We start from the raw sequence: 22232 nt of genomic DNA on the forward strand, positions 1-22232 counted from the left end.
GTGTGCATTCATTTTGTTTAGTTGTTAAGCACATTCACTCCACGAAGCGTGAAAACGAATGCGATTTTTGAATTTTGGCAGAGTTGGAATAAAATTCGGAATTTCGGATCCAAACGCGGTATGATTCAAAAGTCACGTGACCTCCATGTGATTTTATAATCATGGTGTCATGTGATTTTTAGATCATAACGCCTTTCGATCCGAAAGAAAGCGCCTATTATCTCTATTTTCAGCTTGTCAAATTTGTTTTTGTGACATTTGACCAGTCATCTGTGCAGTTGTCAAAAATAAAGATGGCCGACAAGAAAAGGAGCAGAAAACGAAAAGATGTAAGATGTTTTTTAAATATTTTATTGGCTTTTATTAATTTATTTATTGTTTACACGTATTCTGTGCGACCTTTGCATGATATGGAAATGTTTTTATCAGTTATTAATCTGTGATAAGTGACTGTCTTACAAAAATATGTTTTGTTTATTGTGAAAAAATAGGCGCATTAACTATATTGTTTTCACAGAATTCAAACTATTTATATGTGTAGTGACTTTTACAAGTCTCCCTGGGGGCCTTTAAATTCCAAAAAACTAAATTCCAACATTCTAAAATCCCTTAACATTCATGCTGTGTTTCCAATAAAACAATAAGTGGTCTCAGTCCAATCAGTAATTGCTGTTTACAAAAGTGTGTCTTCTAGTTTGCATGTGGCAGTTTAAGTAGGTATTTCACATTTTCTCGGTCAGTGTCAGTGAACCCAGGTCCGTAATTAGATATGTTATTAATAGCTGAATTTTTGGTGAATTGCAGGAATATACTCCTCCAGGCGAAGAAGTTCCTGACAAGCCCACTAAAGACGAACTTAATGTGGCCAAATGGATGAGGAAAAATGTTCCAATCAAACGTACTAAATTTCTGAACCATAATGTGGAGTATTTTACAGGTAGAAATGTTTTTTATATCTTATTTAAGAAATAGTTTGAGTTTTTGGTGCCATAACTTTGCTCCTCCATTTATTTGGTTTGGCATTTTAAAAAAACTTAATTTTAATTACAATTTTAAAATACATGCATTAAAATGAGCCCCACAGGATCCTCTGTGACGTAGGGAAAGCTCCTTCAATTTCGTAATGTAGGTGGAAGTGTTAAGCCAGGAGGCAATTTACTCATTTCACGGGTTTCGGCTTTTCTGGTAAAAATATCTTATTGGGGCAGCTCTTACAACTTTTTGAACACGATTGAACAACACAACGCTCACACGGCGTTTTTTCCCCCAAAAGATAACTTTCTAAACACAAATCACTAGAAAATAAACATTAAACATAACCTACAATTTCAGCTGCGTCTTTCTCGCCGGTTGACGTTTCGTTAAATGATATTAGACATACGCTCTTGCATTCCGTCTCACTCAACTTACTATAAAGAGAAGAGAGATAGGGCACATGGACTTTTCCTACGTCACAGATAGATGGTGTACCAAATAAGTATGGTTTTTTTTTCGCAGTAAAATGTTGCGTTGTTAAAAAAGAAAAAATACGTATGAAATATTTTTCTGAGTACTTCTAATTAGAGCAAAAAAAATTTTTTGAATTTCTTACTTTAATAGGTATATCTTTTTATCCTTAACTGTGTTGTTTACCTTTGTGTATTGGCAACTTAATAAACACTTAGGTAAGCGAGCAGTGGACGCGTTGCTGGATTCAAAGTTTACTAAAGGTGAAAGTCCCTTATTCACTACCCGTCAAGAAATTGTGGATTATTTACACTTGATGTTGGAGCACAAGCTCTATCATCGAGCTAGAAAAGTGCCTGTGTCTGAGCAAGGTATTTTGCAAATCTTAACACTGAGAAACACTTGCTAAATTAATTATCAAAACAAGAGTTAAAGGGTAAAAAAAAGGAGAAGAAGAAAGATGGGGCAGAATCGAGTGACAAACAAAAACCAGACAAGGAACAAAGTAAAGGAACAGATGCGGAAAGTAGTGTGGTTGAAAGCAAAGACCAAGGCGATAAGGTAGGTGGGTATGTTAGTGCTGTGGGACGGAGGTTATGTGGAAATTAGCCGCAGAAGGAAAAACGCAAAAAGAAGATCCGATTGGAAATGCACAACGATCAACGATTTGTGGATACTCTGGATGCGTACGTCTGGATTTACGACCCCATTCCTTTCCACTACTGGATAATTGGAGCTTTGCTAGTTGTGGGAGCTATTGGTATTTGTATGTTCCCATTATGGCCTCCAATGGTTCGGTTAGGAGTGTATTACATCAGTGTGGCTGCCGCCTGCTTCCTTGTTTCGATTATAGTCCTGGCTATTATCAGACTGATATTGTTCTGTCTGATTTGGTTGGTTACTTTTGGAAAACACCACCTCTGGATTCTACCTAATCTTACTGAGGTATAGAGTTTTGTTTGTTTTTATTAAGTTTTGTAATAATCGTATAAACTTAAGGATGTTGGCTTTTTCGCATCGTTCTGGCCCTTGTACAAGTACGAGTACCGCGGACCCGGCTATAGTGCCGCTGACAAAAAAAAGAAGAAGAAGAAGAAGGACAAGGACAGTGACGCTGAAGACGAGAACAACATTGAAACGTTGGGCGAGAACGAGTCAAAAAAGGACACATCCGAAGATGAAAGAGGGTGAGTGGTCAGTCCTTTCAGTTTATTTATATTGAAAATCGTCACGTGACCATTTGCACATTAAAAGGAGTCACATAATTAAAAAAATGTCAGTTCAAACTGAAAAACACGTCACGTGACCTTCAGGATTTTGGTTTGACAGTAAAAAAGAGTCACGTGACCTTTAAAAATATATTTAATTTTTGAAAATCGTCACGTGACCGTTTGCACATTAAAAGGAGTCACGTAATTCAAAAAAATGTCAGTTCAAACTGAAAAACAGTCACGTGACCTTCAGGATTTTGGTTTGACAGTAAAAAAGAGTCACGTGACCTTTAAAAATATATTTAATTTTTGAAAATCGTCACGTGACCATTTGCACATTAGAAGGAGCCACGTAATTTAAAAAATGTCAGTTTAAATTGAAAAACAGTCACGTGACCTTCAGGATTTTGGTTTGACAGTAAAAAAGAGTCACGTGACCTTTAAAAATATATTTAATTTTTGAAAATCGTCACGTGACCATTTGCACATAAAAAGGAGTCACGTAATTCAAAAAAATGTCAGTTCAAACTGAAAAACAGTCACGTCACCTTCAGGATTTTGGTTTGACAGTAAAAAAGAGTCACGTGACCTTTAAAAATATATTTAATTTTTGAAAATCGTCACGTGACCATTTGCACATTAAAAGGAGCCACGTAATTTAAAAAATGTCAGTTTAAATTGAAAAACAGTCACGTGACCTTCAGGATTTTGGTTTGACAGTAAAAAAGAGTCACGTGACCTTTAAAAATATATTTAATTTTCGAAAATCGTCACGTGACCGTTTGCACATAAAAAGGAGTCACGTAATTTAAAAAATGTCAGTTCAAACTGAAAAACAGTCACGTGACCTTCAGGATTTTGGTTTGACAGTAAAAAAGAGTCACGTGACGAAAAAAAATTTTGATTATTGAAAATTGTTATGCGACTTTATTAACTGTAAAAAGAGTCACGTGACCTTTAAAAATATATTTTATTTTTGAAAATCGTCACGTGACCATTTGCACATTATAACGAGTCAGGTGACTCTTCAAATAATACTTTGACATCTAAAACAGTCACGTGACCTTTAGGTTTTCGTTTTGACGTTAAAATAATTGATAATTGTCACGTGGCCATTTGCACTGTAACGAGGGTCACGTGTCTTTAAAAATATCAGTTTAAACCGAAAAACGATTACGTGATCCTTCAAATGACATTTAAAACTGTCATGTGACTTTATAAATTCCATTTTTAAACTTAAAAGAGTCACGTGACCTTCAGGATCTGTTTTGACGTTAAAAAAAAGAGTCACGCGATTTAAAAAAAAATAGTCTAAACATAAACACTGTCACGTGACGTTAAAAACGACGTTTTAATCTTACAAATAGATACGTGATTTATAATGTATCAGTTTAAAACTAAAAAAACGGTCACGTGACCTGTAGGATTCTGTTTTGACGTTAAAGAAGAGTCCTGTAACTTTTAAAATAAATAGAATCTTTATTATCTATACCTCAAACCAGAAATTCTCATCTTGTTTAGTTGTCAAAATACGAGTAATTTAGCTCAAATTTATTTGAAAAAATCAAGCTTTCTTACCTAGTTCAGATGGGATAGCAAAAGAAAGCGGATTATAGGAAATACCGCAAAATTTGGCAACTATGTCTGCAATGACGAGCTGTATTAGCGCCATCTCTTAGAGTTTACCTACAACTGAAGAGGGCCGAAATACATTGGGAAGCCCTTGAAGCGTAAACGGCTTCCTTTTTGGGTGCCACTTTAATTACATTGCGCTGGTTGTCTGTACTTATCATTTAGGCCACATTCATTTAGACCAATTGTCAAACTACGTCATTGTGACGTCTAAAAAGCTCTGCTGGCTCAGATTATGTTGACGTTTTTATCAGTTTCGTAAAGAAACAGCGTGAATCGTTCTATAATGGGACGTTCTGTGTAAAATATGCCTATCAGGGCGCTAATTCTTGAAAGCAGCGAGCCGAATTCTTAATAAAAATGTTGATAGAATGTGATAAAAAAACCTGACAATCACATGTTTCTGTCACATTCTGAATGCCTTTCTCTTAGTAACTCTCTTCCTTCATTTCAATAATACGCACTCAGGTATAGTGAAAAGAAACAAATCCAAATATCAAGACTTTTTATATACTATTCTTAAGGACCATTTTGAAAGTTCCATAAATCTCTAAATGCTATTGTGAACATTCCAAAAAGTGTCCAGAGAGGGTTAAGATTTCCAAAAATTGTTTTAAATTGTCAGTTGCCTCTAGAACCATTTTGGAAGTGTCAGAGCTCTCTAAATAATACTGCAAACAAGGTGATTTTCAATTATAAAAACACTGACCTAAAACCAATCGGTTTATATAGGAATACGGGTGATTTGGATGCGAACCGTATGGGAAATGGAGAAGACGAGGTTGGATCTGAAAGCGAGAGCGAATCCAAATCGAGTACAGGCCGCGACTTTGAAATCGTCGATAGGGACGAGCTCGAGGAAACCCCAACGCCACCTCAATGAAGACAATATATCAATGATGCGTAAGGGGTGATGCGATTTTCATAAATCTGTATAATTTTGTTCGCAGCCTCTAAAATATACGGGAACGAGTTCCAATACAAAACCAATTCATATACATATTATTTATAAACTTATTGCTGTCGCACATTGAGAGATTTAATTGGATTATCACTGGGCTAATTACTGTTGTAGTTAAAGTGTTGCCTATGTAAATTTAAGGTTACGAACGTTATATTATATTAATTACAGAAAAAAATATATATATTTATGGGTGGTCCCTTGTTATGTGAAAAAATAGCACTAATTCTAGGCAGAAAATTGTGTTTTTCAAGATTGGGATATTCACGAATTTTTTTGTATATAATAGGCACTTTTTTGACCTTATTCCTGTGAAGTCCTACGCAAAACTTTCAATGATGGTGCATGTAAAGAATTAAGTTTTCAGTTTTCGGCTTCTCTATTAATTTAAATATATAAGATGGGATCTGTGTAGTTACGCTCTTCGTCTCCTTAAGTGAAAATGCATTTATTTTATTTTTGTGGTTTTTATTAACAGCGTTACTTTCTAGGGAATACAATAATACTATTTAAATAAAGTTGTGTAAATATTTTTCGTTTTGTTTAAAAATTATTTCAGACGATCCATTACCTGTCTGAGCATTTGATTGCAGAGCGCGGCGTATGGGTTCAGTTCGACTAGCTGACAAAATTTACTGTTTACTACTAAGTTTTAAAATGTACAGGGTGCTGCATTTTCGATGGTTTTACGGGGTACAGAGAAAACGGTAATAGATAGAAAAAAAGTAACATACGTGTTATGATCTCTTTTTCTGAGATGATTGGCGAAAAGTGGGCGGAACTTCTTTTGTTTCAAAGATACTGGGGGTTTTCGAAAATTGGTAATTTTTGAACCTCTTCTGTATTTCAGTTGCTCTTAAAGTTATCAAAAAAGGAAGAACGGTTCCCGGTAGAAGTTTTCATGTAGAATCCAATGGCGTAGTCAGTTTTTTTCTATTCCGATTAGTTTCTGACATATGACAGTAAGTTACATGTTTTTAAATGGAACATTCTATATATTTTTACGTCATTTAATTCTGTTGATTTTTACCTTTTCAACGGTGTATTACAACATAAGTTTGTAGAGATTAATCCTGTTATTTAAAAAAAAAGACCTTTGCTATGCTAAAAAAAGGCCAATATCTAAAATACGAAACAAAATCGGAAATCATATAAACTAACACATCAGGAAATTAAATATTTTTAATAAATCTTATTAAAAATCTAAGTTACAAACAGTTCTACCGTCACTTTAATAAGAAAAGTGGCTATTTCTATTCTCTACTATTTTTAAGGTGGAAGTTGAAAAAACTGTTTATAAACGACATGTAACATGTTAATATGAACATATCCAAATTTTGCTTCGACTGTGGGTATTTTTATACATATTATTTAGCACTTTTTTGTTAAGGACATGCTTGTTTTCTGATTACCAAGATTAACGTTTACAAGCTTATATGTTTTTATGCTTAAGCTATCTATACGCGTTTTCTGTGTACCCCGTAAAACCATCGAAAATGCAGCACCCTGTACAAAAAATCTAATCCTACAACAATTTGTTTTCTTGACAGTGTGCTAAAAGAAACTTACTTGACTTTTGGCAAACTTGCTTCCAAGCTCTGCAGCCATTTCAAAGTCCACCTTAGCCAGTTCTTTTCTATTTGCCCGTTTATGTAAAATTCCGCGTTGACAGTAAGCTTGACACAGCGTTTTGCGGTGTTTTTCGTTGCACAATTCAATGGCCGTCGTTAAATCGTTAAAGGCGTCTACAAGAGCATTTTGACGGTTCGTTTCACTACTCCCTCCTCAACGTACCTGGAAACTGCCTCAAGTACTGGTAAACGTACGCCCGATTGTTGTATAGGGAAGGTCGACGCGGTTGCTGCTCTATCGCTCTGTTCAAAATATCCAAACCTTGTTGAAGCTGTCCTTTTTCTGCTACTTCTATTGCTTCTAGTTCTAATTGTTTATTGGCCAGAACATCATCAGTGGTCAACTCTTCACAATCTCAAATGTGGAAAACCATGAAAAGTGAATGTGTCAAGAAAGAGACTAGCTACCTGTAAGCTGAAAGTCAGCATCCAAGTCTTCTAAGGGAAGATTGGGATTGAACACTGCTTCTAGCACGGCCTTATCGCGCGCAGTCAAATTTGCCATATTGTCGCAACAAATAAATAAAACAGACTGAGTGGGAAAACAGTTTTATTTTCAATAACAATTCCGCATTAACAATAGCAATTAATATGCACAAAAAAAACTGGTTATTGTTTATCTACCTTGGAATGTTGCCGTAAAGCAGCCGTTTATCTGTTGTTAACTAAATCAGATTTTATTATGCAAATACCCTGTTTTTTGTATTATAATATAGTTTAACGAGCACTACTAGCACCAGGAAATCTTCCCATCACTTTCCTGTCTAACTTTTCCGGTTGCCAACAATTTCAAAGCTTTGGGGAAAGCTCGATGTTCCGCCGTTTTTATTCTTTCGGTTAAACTGTTCTCGGTGTCGCTGATTTCGACCGGGACAGTTTCTTGAACTATAATAGCCCCAGCGTCCACGTCAGGCTGCAAAACATCCAACTCTCAGTCAGGAATATGCTTATATTATTCACAAGTTTTGTATAATCATACCCCAGTAATGGTAAATCCAAAACCGACCATAAGAAAACCGTGTAACGGACAGAGAAACGTACATTATTGCATGCGCGGGACAAAGACAGAAAACGAAAAAAATGTCAAGTAGGCCATAGTTTCAGCGCGCTGTTGCCAAACGCCAAGTATTCAATACCTTAAAGTCCAGGGAAGTATTGTATATTTTCCACAAACAGCTCTTACTTTACATAAACTTTGATAAATACCTTTGAAAATCAAGGAAATTTAGTTAAAATGCAATAAAACACAATTTCTGCCAGTATTTTTGAAATCTAGGGGTTACGGCTCTGAAATTTGCTATGTAGGCAGTGAATTAACCTGAAAGTCCAGGGAAGTATTGTATATTTTCCATCAGAAGCTCTTACTTAACACAAACTGTGATAAATACCTTTGAAAACAAGGAAAATTAGTTAAAATGCAATAAAATCCAATTTCAGTCAGTACCTCTGAAATCTGGGGGTTACGGCCCTGAAATTTGCTATGTAGGCAGTGAATTAACCTGAAAGTCCAGGAAAGTATTGCATATTTTCCACAAACAGCTCTTACTTTACACAGACTGTGAAAAATGCTTTTGAAAATGATGGAAAGTTAGTTAAAATGCAATAAAACCCAATTTCAGCCAGTATTTTTGAAATTTAACTGTTACGGCACTGAAGTTTGCAGTGAGGGCAGTGAATTAACCTGAAAGTCCAGGGAAGTATTGTATATTTTCCACCAGAAGCTCTTACTTAACACAAACTGTGATAAATACCTTTGAAAATCAAGGAAAGTTAGTTAAAATGCAATAAAACCTAATTTCAGTCAGTACCTCTGAAAACTGAGGGTTACGGCCCTGAAATTTGCTATGTAGGCAGTGAATTAACCTGAAAGTCCAGGGAGGTATTGTATATTTTCCACAAACAGCTCTTACTTTACACAAACTGTGATAAATACCTTTGAAAATCAAGGAAAGTTAGTTAAAATGCAATAAAACCTAATTTCAGTCAGTACTTCTGAAATCTGGGGGTTACGGCCCTGAAATTTGCTATGTAGGCAGTGAATAAACCTGAAAGTCCAGGGAAGTATTGTATATTTTCCACAAGAAGCTCTTACTTAACACAAACTGTGATAATTACCTTTGAAAATCAAGGAAAGTTAGTTAAAATGCAATAAAACCTAATTTCAGTCAGTACTTCTGAAATCTGGGGGTTACGGCCCTGAAATTTGCTATGTAGGCAGTGAATAAACCTGAAAGTCCAGGGAAGTATTGTATATTTTCCACAAGAAGCTCTTACTTAACACAAACTGTGATAAATACCTTTGAAAATCAAGGAAAGTTAGTTAAAATGCAATAAAACCTAATTTCAGTCAGTACCTCTGAAAACTGAGGGTTACGGCCCTGAAATTTGCTATGTAGGCAGTGAATTAACCTGAAAGTCCAGGGAAGTATTGTATATTTTCCACCAGAAGCTCTTACTTAACACAAACTGTGATAAATACCTTTGAAAATCAAGGAAAGTTAGTTAAAATGCAATAAAACCTAATTTCAGTCAGTACTTCTGAAATCTGGGGGTTACGGCCCTGAAATTTGCTATGTAGGCAGTGAATTAACCTGAAAGTCCAGGAAAGTATTGTATATTTTCCATCAGAAGCTCTTACTTAACACAAACTGTGATAAATACCTTTGAAAATCAAGGAAAGTTAGTTAAAATGCAATAAAACCTAATTTCAGTCAGTACCTCTGAAAACTGGGGGTTACGGCCCTGAAATTTGCTATGTAGGCAGTGAATTAACCTGAAAGTCCAGGAAAGTATTGTATATTTTCCACCAGAAGCTCTTACTTAACACAAACTGTGATAAATACCTTTGAAAATCAAGGAAAGTTAGTTAAAATGCAATAAAGCTTAATTTCAGTCAGTACTTCTGAAATCTGGGGGTTACGGCCCTGAAATTTGCTGTAGGCAGTGAATTAACCTGAAAGTCCAGGGAAGTATTATATATTTTCCACAAGAAGCTCTTACTTAACACAAACTGTGATAAATACCTTTGAAAATCAAGGAAAGTTAGTTAAAATGCAATAAAACCTAATTTCAGTCAGTACTTCTGAAATCTGGGGGTTACGGCCCTGAAATTTGCTATGTAGGCAGTGAATTAACCTGAAAGTCCAGGAAAGTATTGTATATTTTCCATCAGAAAGTAGGCAGTGAATTAACCTGAAAGTCCAGGAAAGTATTGTATATTTTCCATCAGAAGCTCTTACTTAACACAAACTGTGATAAATACCTTTGAAAATCAAGGAAAGTTAGTTAAAATGCAATAAAGCTTAATTTCAGTCAGTACTTCTGAAATCTGGGGGTTACGGCCCTGAAATTTGCTATGTAGGCAGTGAATTAACCTGAAAGTCCAGGGAGGTATTGTATATTTTCCACAAACAGCTCTTACTTTACACAAATTTTGATAAATGCCTTTGAAAATCAAGGAAAGTTAGTTAAAATGCAATAAAACCTAATTTCAGTCAGTACTTCTGAAATCTGGGGGTTACGGCCCTGAAATTTGCTGTAGGCAGTGAATTAACCTGAAAGTCCAGGAAAGTATTGTATATTTTCCATCAGAAGCTCTTACTTAACACAAACTGTGATAAATACCTTTGAAAATCAAGGAAAGTTAGTTAAAATGCAATAAAACACAATTTCTGCCAGTATTTTTGAAATCTAGGGGTTACGGCTCTGAAATTTGCTAAATTAATTTTGTCGACGGTATTGAATACTTGGCGTTTGGCAACAGCGCGCTGAAAATATGGCCTACTTGATATTTTTTTCGTTTTCTGTCTTAGTCCCGCGCATGCAATTATCTACGTTTCTCTGTCCATTACACGGTTTTCCTATGGTCGGTTTTGGATTTACCACACCTGTCAAAAATCAAAGTAAAATGGAGTGACATTTCAGTGTAATAGAAACATAAATGTTTAGAATATAAAACGTTTGTTTGCTTCTTCATATCAAATTCAAAATGTACCTTAAAAATTGTCAAAAATTTTGGAGAAAATGCCAACAAAATGATAAGAAAGAACTGCTACTCTGTTAAACGGTAATATTCTATTATTTACGTAATTTACTTACCTCTACGAAATGCACAGTACATCCGCTAACTCTGACGCCAGCTTCCAAGGCTTGACGTTGTGCGTGAGTGCCTTTGAAAAGCGGCAACAGCGCCGGATGCACGTTGATCAGCTTTCCGCGCCATTTTTCGCAAAATTCATTGCTCAAGATACGCATAAACCCGGCCAAACAAACAATCTCCACTTCCACTTTTATCAGTTCCGCGTGCATTGCCATGTCAAAAGCCACACGGTTTTCGTAGTTTTTATGACTGAGTACCTGAAATGATTCAAAATTTAGTTCGGTGTTGCCACACATTGCTGAAATAAGTACTTTAGTAGCGATTCCAGCGCGTTCCGCCCGTTTCAGCCCTTCCACGTCGGGAATATTCGACAAAACCAAAACAATCTCCGCACCCACGTGTTGCGTGACGTCCTGAGTTGCATTAATCAATGCTTGCAAGTTAGTGCCACTTCCTGATATAAGCACGGCTACTCGCTTGCGTGTTTGACTTAAGCGAGTAACGAGAGCGGGAACAAACGGCCGCATTGACCGCTCTAATACTTGGAGAAAGTTTTTGACAACCACTTGCTGTTCTCCTAAAAGAGATTTTATTTCTTTACGAAATACGACTTATGGTTTGAAAGCTGAGGGATACCGACAATTTCTTGTATAAGAAAGGAAAAAACCATTAAAAATCAATGAGAGAGAACAAATATGTCAAGTAACTTGAAAGTTGGTCACAAGACATCAACTACGCTTTCTAATAAAGTCGTCACATGATAACTGATGAGAAAACAATATAGATCACGTAGTTTATCGCCATCTTTGTCTACCGCAGTGATTTTCAATGGTTCTCTTTTTTATCATTGAGTTTCTATGAATTTTAAAATTTCTATACCTGTGCAGGGATGTAAAATTTCCGGAAAATTAAATTTATGGAAATTTTTCCAGAAAGTTTTCGGTAATTTTTCGGACAAATTGGAAAATCTAAAAATTCAAAAATAATCTGTTTTTTACATTTTTTGTACTATTAACTGGAAGGCAGTTGAGGTTAATTTTGAAAATCAAAAATGTTAACTTGAAATTTCTTGACAATTTTAGTTTTTAATTTCAGACTCTAACCTCTCTAACCTGAAAAAACTGTAAAAAACGAGAGTCAACTTTGACGCTCTCTAGCGGCTAAACGGGACAACATAGTCGTGTCCGCTCAACGTCACGTGATAGCCCCGTTCATTAGCTTTCGTTTGTTATACGGTGTGTTTATACAGGGTTTTTCAAATAAGCGAGTTATGGACGATTTTCTTAGAAAAGTGAACCAAAATTTCGCTCAAATTGGGAATTTCTGCATTCGAGGAGGCTGGTCAAAGTAGGCTGCTAGAGCAAAAACAGTTGAATATCAATACAAACATTTTACATCAAGTAGGCCTAGAATTTGACGTAGAATCAAAAGTTTGATTTGTTGCTCAAATTTGGGACACCCTGTATACTGATGGATTATCTAGGAATAAAGTAAATTACACAGGTTACAAGGATGTTAAAAATTCATTGAATCACCCTCTAAACTACTCCATTGTATTGTCAATAACTGGGTTATTGTGACAGTTACAAGGTGGTTCAATATACCAATGGCAATTTGTAGCCTTTGAAATTTTCTTTTGACCACCCGGTATAGCGTTTTTACCTAAAACGTCGAATAAGTGAGTTATTTACTGTTAAAACTGAGTTGTTTGATTTTGACAGTTTTTACAGTGACAGCCCCTAACTCTGTTATTTGGACAGTTACAGGGTGGTTCAATATACCAATTTGTAGCCCTTGAAATTGTCTTTTGATCACCCTGTATACCATATATAGTAGAAATGTCACGCTACCGAAAGATTAAAGCTTTTATACCGGGAATGTGTTGTCCAGAAGGGATAAATTTATAAATAATATTTTTTTCAAAATTCATATTATTTTGAAAAGTGTTGAGGTTAGGTATACAAGATTTTTCAGAAAGTTTCCGGTAATTTTCCGAAAAAAATTTGAAAATCTGAAAATTCAAAAATAATTCGTTTTTTAATTAATTGTACAACAATCCAAAATCAATTCAAATAAAGTTTAATGTACTTTTAATCATTTACCCCCGTTTGCACCGTCGTTTTGGTAAGCCGAGCTTAATTTAAGTGTGGGTCAGACTGTGACAGTACAAGTGAAAAAAGTCACACTCTAAACCACACTTAACTTAGGCTATGCCTAAAGTACGACGGTGCAAATGATCTCATTAAAATGCATGATAAGTTTGATAATAACAATGACAAGGTTGACAGGTTGTTTTCTCTATCAAGGAAAATTTTCCAACTCGAAAATTACCGTTTTTACATCCCTGCCTGTATGATACAGTGGTCGCATTCGTTTTCACGCTCCATGGAGCGAGCAGAAACGTTACGATAGTTGGAAATTATGGTTTTGCCATAATTTTGCTCTGCTCGCTCCATAGAGCGTCAAAACGAAAGGGGTCTACGTTGTTGCTGTAATAATTGTTGACTGAATTTGTCAATTCAAGACTAGATAGTCACTGACAGGTTTGTTTGTATCCATCCCATCCACAAAATATACAATGTGACGTAACATGGTGCTTCTTTGAGTAAAACGGTACAATACATTTATACGTACTTGGTTTTTTCACCACCGTCCCGATAATACGTCCCTGGTCGCACTGCACTGCGTTGACAATGGTTTGTCCGTGTTCGGGAGACACAATTAAAATTCCTCCGATGCCACAGTTAAAAGTTCTTTAAAGGAAAATTTATTGACAGTTTGTAATTATAAGTTGAATGTAATTTAGAATTATATTAAAGTTAAAATAAACACGCCAGTATATTAGTCTTCTACTAATCTATTCAACAAATACTTTTGGTTTGTTCTTCAAAAATCAGTAACTTGTCAACTGAGAAGGGAAAAATCAACAACTATTTTGATCAAAAACAGTTAAACTGCGCCACTTTCATTAATTATTAATAATGTATTAAGCTCAGTTACCGTTACCGAAATTCCTTATGTAAATGTTAGTTTTTCCTTCTTCAATTATACAGGGTGGTCCAGTTTTAAATGTCAATAATTCACCAATCCATAGCCAATTAAAAAATAAGTTGACATTCATTATGTCATTTTCCTGAAAAGTGCTTCCTAAGGAAAATACAGTCCTTCAAATTTCTGTTTAAAAAATCGTTTTTTTTGTCATAACTGTCAGACCGTTGGAGCAATATTGATCAAATTTGGAACAAGCACTTTATTACACGTTATTACGGTCAAAGACCCAAAACTAACCCAACCCAACTTAAAAATTGTCTTGGAAACGGAAAATTCACTTAAGAAGTTTAAAAAATATTATTGTAGCCAGTTTTCATAGTTTCCAGACAAACTAAAAGACTTTAGTTTTGAAAATTGAATTAGAAAAGATAAAAATTTTAGAAGCTTAAAAATTGTGTTTGTAACCAGTTTTCATGCAAATCGAGAGACTTTAATACTAAAAATTGACTTGTAGACATAAAAACTACTTTTTCAAGAACTTGTTACTACAAATTCATACATTTAAACCTTAAAAATTGACTTAAACCCCAAAATGTGACTGAACTAATGAAAAGTGACATCAGAAGCTTAAAATTTGCATTTGAAGTAAGTTTTCATAATTTGAAGACAAATTTCAATATTTTAGTCTTGAAAATAGTCTTAGATGCAGGACATTAACATTAGATTCATGAAAACTGTCTTGAAAACGAACTTTTCGTGTTTTTTACTTTGCTTTTCATTTTCTTCGAATTCTGGACTATTTTTAGTGCTTCAAAACTGCTTTCAGCTTGGAAAATCGAGTTTCAAGACTATCTTTACCAAGTTATTGACATAGCAAACTTAAAAAACAATTTTTACATTCTTCATAAACTTAAAATGGCATTCCAAGCTGTGTCACTATTAAATCGACTTCTAGACACCTCAGTGCTAAAAATTCGGGTATTTCTTAATAAACTAGACTGTTTTTAGAGTTTTAAGGCTGTTTTCAGTGCCTCAAATCGAGTTTCAAGACTATCTTTACAAAGTTTTTGACGTATCAGGCCTAAAAGCCAGTGTGTCCACTGACCATAGTTTTGAAAATGTTATTTCAAGCTTCTTCACTATTAAATTGACTTCTACACTCATAGGTGCAATAAATTGTAGCATCTCTAAGAAATTCAGACTGTTTTTAGTGCTTTTTAAGACTGAAAAATCGAGTTTAAGACTATTTCCAAAAGTCAAGTTTCTTCAGTAATAAAAGTAAAAAATGTTGGTATCAAATGCTACAATAATAGTCTTGAGAACTAATTTTTAGAAATAAAATAGTCCGAAAATTTAATTTACTTCTAGACTTGTTGTCCAGTCCAGAAAATTGAGTTATACACCAATTAAAGTCTTGAAAATATACTTTTGGACTCTTTAGTCTTAGTAAAGTCAGTGCTAGCATTAAAAGTCAACTTTTATATTATTTTTAGTAGTAAAAAATGAGTTTCATGAACAATACAATCTTTGTCTTGATTTCCGGACTTTTTTTAGTTCTTGAATGCCAGTTTCAGTCACTCAACCAAGATGGCAGTCTGAGAAAGCGAATCATAAGACCATTCCTAGTAGTAAAAAAGTTTTTAGACTATTCAGTACAAATTTGGACTTTCACAAGTCTTGGATGTTCAGTTTTAAACTATAAAACAATTTTTTAAATTAAAATTTGGAGGACTGTATCTTCCTTAGGAAACGTTTTTCAGAAAAATGACCCAATGCAAGTCAACTTATTTTTTGATTGGCTATCAAATGGTGAATTATTGACACTTAAAACTGGACCACCCTGTATTATCGAATCTAAATTCAGTATTGTTGTTAACTCTTATTTTTCTTGAAGTAAGTTAACGAAATGCACAGTAAAGTGATTTGCTAATGTATTTTTTAAAAGAAACCTGACAGAAAATTAACGAAATCGTACTTAACACTGTCTTAATTAATTAAGTACATTTTTATGGTCAACAAACACGTACCTTAACATTTCCTGTTGACTGACGCCGCCATTAGTAGCCAACCAACTAAAAACTTCCGGGATTTGCCACTTGGTGGAGTCGAGTTCCACCCCCAAACTTTCTGGTAACACTCTGGGAATATTTTCCGTTAAGCCGCCACCGGTTATATGAGCGAACGCTTTCACTTTCCCCGTCTCAACCGCCTTTATGACCGATTTGACGTAAATTTTAGTGGGAGTTAGTAGTTCTTGACCTGATCGGAATGATTGATTCATAAATGTAATATAAACGTCAAGTGTGTAATATTTACCAAAACTTTTCGAGTTTTTACTGAATGGAGCCTGATCTTGGTAACCTACGCCAGCCAGTTTCATTACGTTTCGTACTAAGCTGAATCCGTTACTGTGTACTCCCGTTGAGGGAAGGCCGATTACCAAATCACCATCTTGGATTTGGTCAATATGAGGCATAAGTTGGGTACGTTCGACAGCTCCCACGGCAAATCCTACAAAAATACTGTTAAACTCATTTCGTTAGAAGAGAATTACCGAAATGCTACCGGCTAAATCGTAGTCCCCAGGTGGGTACATGTCGGGCATTTCTGCAGTTTCCCCACCTGTAAATTATCGTAACCTTTACTAAAACCTAACAGGGAAATTTATGAGAAGGGTACCAATTAGGGCGCATCCAGCTTGGCGACAACCATCAGCAATTCCACCAACTACTTGCTGGGCTACGTTTACATCCAGTGCACCGCAAGCAAAGTAGTCTAAGAAAAACAGCGGTTCAGCTCCGTGGGCCAAAACGTCGTTAACACACATGGCCACTAGATCCACACCGATGGTTCCATGAATTCCTATTTCTTGAGCTATCTAAAAAAAATCCCAATATTGTCAAGATATTTCACACAACATTGTAAAGAAGTGTTTAACAATTTAGTGACAATTAAAAACGTTGTATTCACAGACAATTAGGCCTCTGGCAGACATTTTGAATTTCCAGAGGCCTCTGAAACCTTCTTAAGCTTACTATGAATTGTTTTTAACGTGCCAGAAGCCTCTGACAATCATTTTGTATTGCCAGAGGCCTCTGAAACCTTCTTAAGCTTACTAAAACTGTTTTTAACGTGCCAGAGTCCTCTGGCAGCCATTTTGTATTGCCAGAGGCCTCTGAAACGTTCTTAAGCTTACTATGAATTGTTTTTAACGTGCCAGAGGCCTCTGACAGCCATTTTGTATTGCCAGAGGCCTCTGAAACCTTCTTAAGCTTACTATGAATTGTTTTTAACGTGCCAGAGGCCTCTGACAGTCATTTTGAATGGCCAGAGGCCTCTGAAACGTTCTTAAGCTTACTAAAACTGTTTTTAACGTGCCAGAGGCCTCTGGCAGCCATTTTGTATTGCCAGAGGCCTCTGAAACCTTCTTAAGCTTACTAAAACTGTTTTTAACGTGCCAGAGGCCTCTGGCAGCCATTTTGTATTGCCAGAGGCCTCTGAAACCTTCTTAAGCTTACTATGAATTGTTTTTAACGTGCCAGTGGCAATGGAACTGAAAATTAATTTAAGTAAGCAGCGCGAGATGGCACCACTAAACGCATATTCGCCTAATTTATAGCCAGACGCAGTAATTCGGATCTTTTGACTGTTGGAAAACATCACTTTTAATGCGGCGTTGTCTAGTTGACAAATCACATTTTTTGTTTTGTTTCTAGGCAAAAATAACAGATTTTGTGTATGTTTTCTTTAATAATTGTTTAAGACTTCGTTGTATTTTTATTTTAGTTGTTTTTCAGTAGTTTATTTTTGATATTCCTCAAGGGGGGTTATTTTATACTTAATACATTATGAATTCCATGTTTACTCTTAAAACAGTCACGTGACCATTTGTACCTTAAAATGAGTCACGTGATTTAGAGTTTAAAACTAAAAAAACGGTCACGTAATTTTTAAAATTAAATTTAATTATTGAAAATAGTCACGTGACCCGTCAAATAACATTTTGTCATTTACAGTCACGTGATCTTCAGAGTTCCATTTTGGCATTAAGAAACAGTCACATGCCCTTTAAAAATAAATTTGATAATAAATAATAAAATAAATAATTTTTATTGATAATCGTCATGCGACTTTATGAACTGTAAAAAGAGTCACGTGACTCTTCAAATATAACATCTAAAACAGTCACGTTTACCTTTAGGATTCCGGTTTGACGTAAACACGTTTTTAACTGAAAATGCATTATAGAGTAAGGTGTGTTTTTAAAAATATCAATTTAAACTGAAAAACGAGCATGTGATCCTTTAAATAACATTTTGACATTCAAAACTGTCATGTGACATTATAAAATACATTTTTAATCTTAAAAGAGTCACGTGGACTAAAAAATTAAATTTAAATCTCAGTTCAAACTGAAGAACTGTCACGTGGCCCTTTAAATGTTATTTCGCTATTTACAGTCACGTGACCTTCAGGATTTCGGTTTGACATTAAAAAAGAGTCACGTGAATTTTTTAAAAATGTTTGATTATTGAAAATTGTTATGCGACTTTATGAACTGTAAAATGAGTCACGTCACTTCAAATAATACTTTTAATAAAAAAGAGTCACGTGACCTTTGAAAATATATTTATTATTGAAAATCGTCACGTGATCTTTTAAACACTATTTCGCTATTTACAGTCACGTGACCTTCAGGATTTCGGTTTGACATTAAAAAAGAGTCACGTGACTTTTTTAAAAATGTTTGTTTATTGAAAATTGTTATGCGACTTTATGAACTGTAAAATGAGTTACGTCACTTCTAATAATACTTTTAATAACAAATAGTCACGTGACCTTTTAAACATTATTTCACTATTTACAGTCACGTGACCTTCAGGATTTCGGTTTGACATTAAAAAGAAGTCACGTGACTATTTTGCATATTATAAGGAGTCACGTGACTCTTTAAATAATATTCTGACATCTATTCTGACAGTCACGTGACCTTTAGGATTTCGTTTTGACGTTAAAATAATTGAAAATTGTCACCTGGCCATTTGCACTCTAAAGAAGGTCACGTGTTTTTAAAAATATCAGTTTAAACTAAAAAACCATTACGTGATCCTTCAAATGACATTTAAAATTGTCCTGTGACATTATAAATTCCATTTTTAATCTTAAAAGAGTCACGTGACCTTCAGGATCTGTTTTGACGTTAAAAAAAGAGTCACGCGATTTAAAAAAAAATAGTCTAAACATAAAAACTGTCACGTCACGTTAAAAATGACATTTGAATCTTACAAATAGATACGTGATTTAGTGTGTCAGTTTAAAACTAAAAACGGTCACGTGACCTTTAGGATTCTGTTTTGACGTTAAAAAAGAGTCCCATGACTTTTAAAATAAATAGTAACTCCTGTAAATTTTAACAGAGAATTTGATAAGTTTGTTCTAAAATAGTTTAATTTTTCATCCATTCTCCTTTTCATTTCAATTCAATTGATTTGATTGACAAAAAAATCAAAAATGAAATATAAAAAAGTTAAAATAGTTGTCATACCTTCAATTTAGTACCGACCCCGTCCGTCCCTGACACTAACAAAGGATCTCGATATCCAGCTGCTTGAAGATCAAACAACCCACCAAACCCTCCCAGAGATCCCATTACCCCCGCTCGTCCAGTCGACTTGGCCAGAGGTTTAATATGGTCGACCAGCTGATTACCGGCGGTGATATCAACTCCACTTTGCTTATAAGTCAGTCTACCCGACTTCAGTATTGAACTGTACCACCATAAAGTTATTATTGGGTGTCTCCGAATTATTTCAGCTGTAAGTTCCTACCTTGCTATACCTTTATGGGCAATGTCCTTGCGGTACTGAGCCCCTTCGAATTTAATTACGTCACAAGACTTGGTGGCGTTGGCGGCTGCCGTGGCCAACTCGGACGCGACGCACACCGACACCAACACTCTACCGCCATTGGTTACAATGTTGCCGTTTTGAATGGCGGTGCCGCAATGAAACACCACGTGATTTGGACTGGATGTTACGCTTTCAATACCTACACCATCAAAAAGTTATATTGCTTGATAAATAATTGATTACAAAAGGGGTTCAAACCTGTAATAATTTGTCCTTTACTGGAAGTTTCGGGGTATCCCCTGGAAGCCATGACCACTCCCACAGCACTGACGTTTTCCTTCCATTTTAACGGTTGAGATTCCAAAGTTCCGTTGCAACAAGAGAGCATGATTTCGTACAGATCTGATTCCAATAAAGGGAGAATTACTTCGGTTTCTGGATCTCCAAACCGACAATTAAACTCCAAAACTTTCGGTCCGTTGGGTGTGAGCATCAGTCCCGAGTACAGGACGCCCGTGTACTTAATACCATCCTTCTGAAAGCCTTTAAGGCTTTTTTCGAGCACGTCAGTGCGGACATATTCGTACTGTTCATCAGTCAATAACGGACACGGACAGTAGGCTCCCATTCCTCCCGTGTTAGGACCTTTGTCCTGGTCAAAGATTCGTTTATGGTCCTGAGCCGGCAACATCGCTTTTATTGTGGTTCCGTCGCAGAAGGCCAGTACCTATTTTTTTTTTTTTTAATAGTTTTGTGGGAAAAGTTTTCAGTCTTACCGAAACTTCCTCTCCCGTTAACATTTCCTCAATCACAACAGTGTTGCCAGCTTGGCCAAATTTTTTGTCGGTTAAAATGTCGTCGACGGCTTGACAAGCTTCGAGTTTATTGGACGCTACAATAACACCTTTACCGGCCGCCAATCCGCTTGCTTTCACCACCAGGGCGGGGTAGGGGGCGCTGGAGTAAATACTCTTTTATTAGATACCCAAAAATGCATTAAAACAAGATAAGCGTTTTTGACGTCACGATGACGTAATTTAGCAAAACTATAATTTGAGCAACTGTCAAATTACGTCATTGTGACGTCAAAAAAGCTCTGCTCGCTCCATGAAGCGTGAAAACGAATGCGGTCTTTGTCTACAGGTGTGGTAAATCCAAAACCGACCATAGGAAAACCGTGTAACTGACAGAGAAACGTAGGTAATTGCATGCGTGGGACAAAGACAGTAAACGAAAAAAATATCAAGTAGGCCATATTTTCAGTACGCTGTTGCCAAAATCCAACAAATCCACAAAATTAATTTTGTCGACGGTATTGAATTTTGGCAACAGCGTACTGAAAATATGGCCTACTTGGTATTTTTTTCGTTTACTGTCTTTGTCCCACGCATGCAATTACCTACGTTTCTCTGTCCGTTACACGGTTTTCCTATGGTCGCTTTTGGATTTACCACACCTGTAGAGCCTTAACATTTTCCAGTGTATACTGATTTAACAAAACCTACTTATTGATAAAATCCTTGGCTTTTTGGGAATCACTGAAAGACTCCCAGCGTGCAGTAGGTATGCCATGGCGATCCATAAATGCTTTAGCCCATTCCTTGTCCGACTCAATTTGAGCTGCTTGTCTGTGCGGTCCAAACACTTTAATCCCTTCTGCTGCTAGGACATCTGTTATGCCATTAGCCAGGGGATCTTCAGGTCCCACTGCCACCAAACTAACATTGTGGGCACGGCAAAATCTGGCTACTTCCTGAAAGAGCCCCAAACGTCAGTGTTAAAGTGAAAACTGTATTGATAAAGTTACCTTAAAGTCTTTCACGTCGAGAGCCACATTTCTGGCTTTAGGCACTTTTCCGATCCCCACGCTACCGGGAGCTGCAAACACTTCTTTAACTAGTTGGCTGTGGGACAGTTTCCAAACAATGGCGTGTTCCCGACCACCGCCGCCTATTACCAGCACATTTTTTGACATATTACTCTGCAGTTTTGATGTAAAGTTAGTGAACTATGCCACTTTAGAACAGAACTAAAGCAAGTGGAAAAAAATTCAGGTTTCACAAAACTATAGTGACAAAAATAAGCTATTTATTACCCAAATAAGCGTGGATATTTGGCAACCACTTGTTGACTAGTGTACCCAACCGGGATGAAAACAACTGACGTTGCTATGGTGATAACCTCACGCGGGAGACTGATAACCCGTTTGTTTGCCCCCCAACGAAGATTATTTATAATATAAAAGAGGGGGGTCACATTTATTTGCAATTCATTTATCCAAAATGTGATATAAAATTAAAAAAAATTTAGAAAATGCTTGTTTACTTATAAATTTCAACACTTAACCTAACCTAACCAAATGTTTTTCTTTAAATCCATTTGACAAAATTACCGATAGATGGCTCTAACCAT

At 35.8% G+C, this 22232-nt stretch overlaps 3 protein-coding genes and 1 long non-coding RNA gene across 6 annotated transcripts; 1 reads left to right on the forward strand and 3 right to left on the reverse strand.

Annotated features, from left to right (window-relative positions):
* Nucleotides 1–172: 172 nt before the first annotated feature.
* Nucleotides 173–5783, forward strand: Trp1 (translocation protein 1). 2 transcript variants are annotated; one of them, XM_081989651.1, is made up of 7 exons: nucleotides 173–329; nucleotides 805–937; nucleotides 1665–1817; nucleotides 1874–2007; nucleotides 2056–2391; nucleotides 2446–2633; nucleotides 5022–5783. In XM_081989651.1, exons 1-7 carry the CDS (start codon nucleotides 294–296, stop codon nucleotides 5170–5172), a joined length of 1131 nt encoding a protein of 376 aa, XP_081845777.1. In that variant the 5' UTR covers nucleotides 173–293; the 3' UTR covers nucleotides 5173–5783. The 2 variants fall into 2 exon arrangements, with proteins under 2 accessions (XP_081845777.1, XP_081845780.1); XM_081989654.1 differs by having other exon boundaries at nucleotides 2062–2391.
* On the reverse strand, nucleotides 5698–7423 carry LOC145735764 (tetratricopeptide repeat protein 36 homolog). Of its 2 annotated transcripts, none has more exons than XM_081989824.1 (4): nucleotides 7290–7423; nucleotides 7045–7236; nucleotides 6820–6995; nucleotides 5698–5868 (listed from the first exon to the last, which is right to left on the reverse strand). In XM_081989824.1, the coding sequence occupies exons 1-4, from the start codon at nucleotides 7384–7386 to the stop codon at nucleotides 5860–5862; spliced, it is 474 nt and encodes a 157-aa protein (XP_081845950.1). In that variant the 5' UTR covers nucleotides 7387–7423; the 3' UTR covers nucleotides 5698–5859. The 2 variants fall into 2 exon arrangements, with proteins under 2 accessions (XP_081845950.1, XP_081845943.1); XM_081989817.1 differs by having other exon boundaries at nucleotides 5698–5872.
* Gart (trifunctional purine biosynthetic protein adenosine-3 Gart) lies at nucleotides 7415–22056 on the reverse strand. The gene is made up of 15 exons (XM_081989435.1): nucleotides 21916–22056; nucleotides 21628–21849; nucleotides 21326–21573; nucleotides 20597–20777; nucleotides 20079–20547; nucleotides 19800–20019; nucleotides 19517–19739; nucleotides 16651–16849; nucleotides 16537–16593; nucleotides 16288–16482; nucleotides 15999–16230; nucleotides 13615–13733; nucleotides 11292–11557; nucleotides 10980–11237; nucleotides 7415–7794 (listed from the first exon to the last, which is right to left on the reverse strand). The coding sequence occupies exons 2-15, from the start codon at nucleotides 21793–21795 to the stop codon at nucleotides 7612–7614; spliced, it is 3018 nt and encodes a 1005-aa protein (XP_081845561.1). The 5' UTR covers nucleotides 21796–21849; nucleotides 21916–22056; the 3' UTR covers nucleotides 7415–7611.
* Nucleotides 7873–10044, reverse strand: LOC145735803 (uncharacterized). The gene is made up of 3 exons (XR_014179764.1): nucleotides 8270–10044; nucleotides 8088–8199; nucleotides 7873–8017 (listed from the first exon to the last, which is right to left on the reverse strand). It is a non-coding gene; the product is annotated as an uncharacterized LOC145735803 (long non-coding RNA).
* Nucleotides 22057–22232: the final 176 nt, after the last annotated feature.

This window comes from Ips typographus, linkage group LG1 (genome assembly GCF_016097725.1).
Source record: "Ips typographus isolate SLU linkage group LG1, UJ_Ityp_2.0, whole genome shotgun sequence".
In the NCBI taxonomy this organism is placed as follows: Eukaryota; Metazoa; Arthropoda; class Insecta; order Coleoptera; family Curculionidae; genus Ips; species Ips typographus.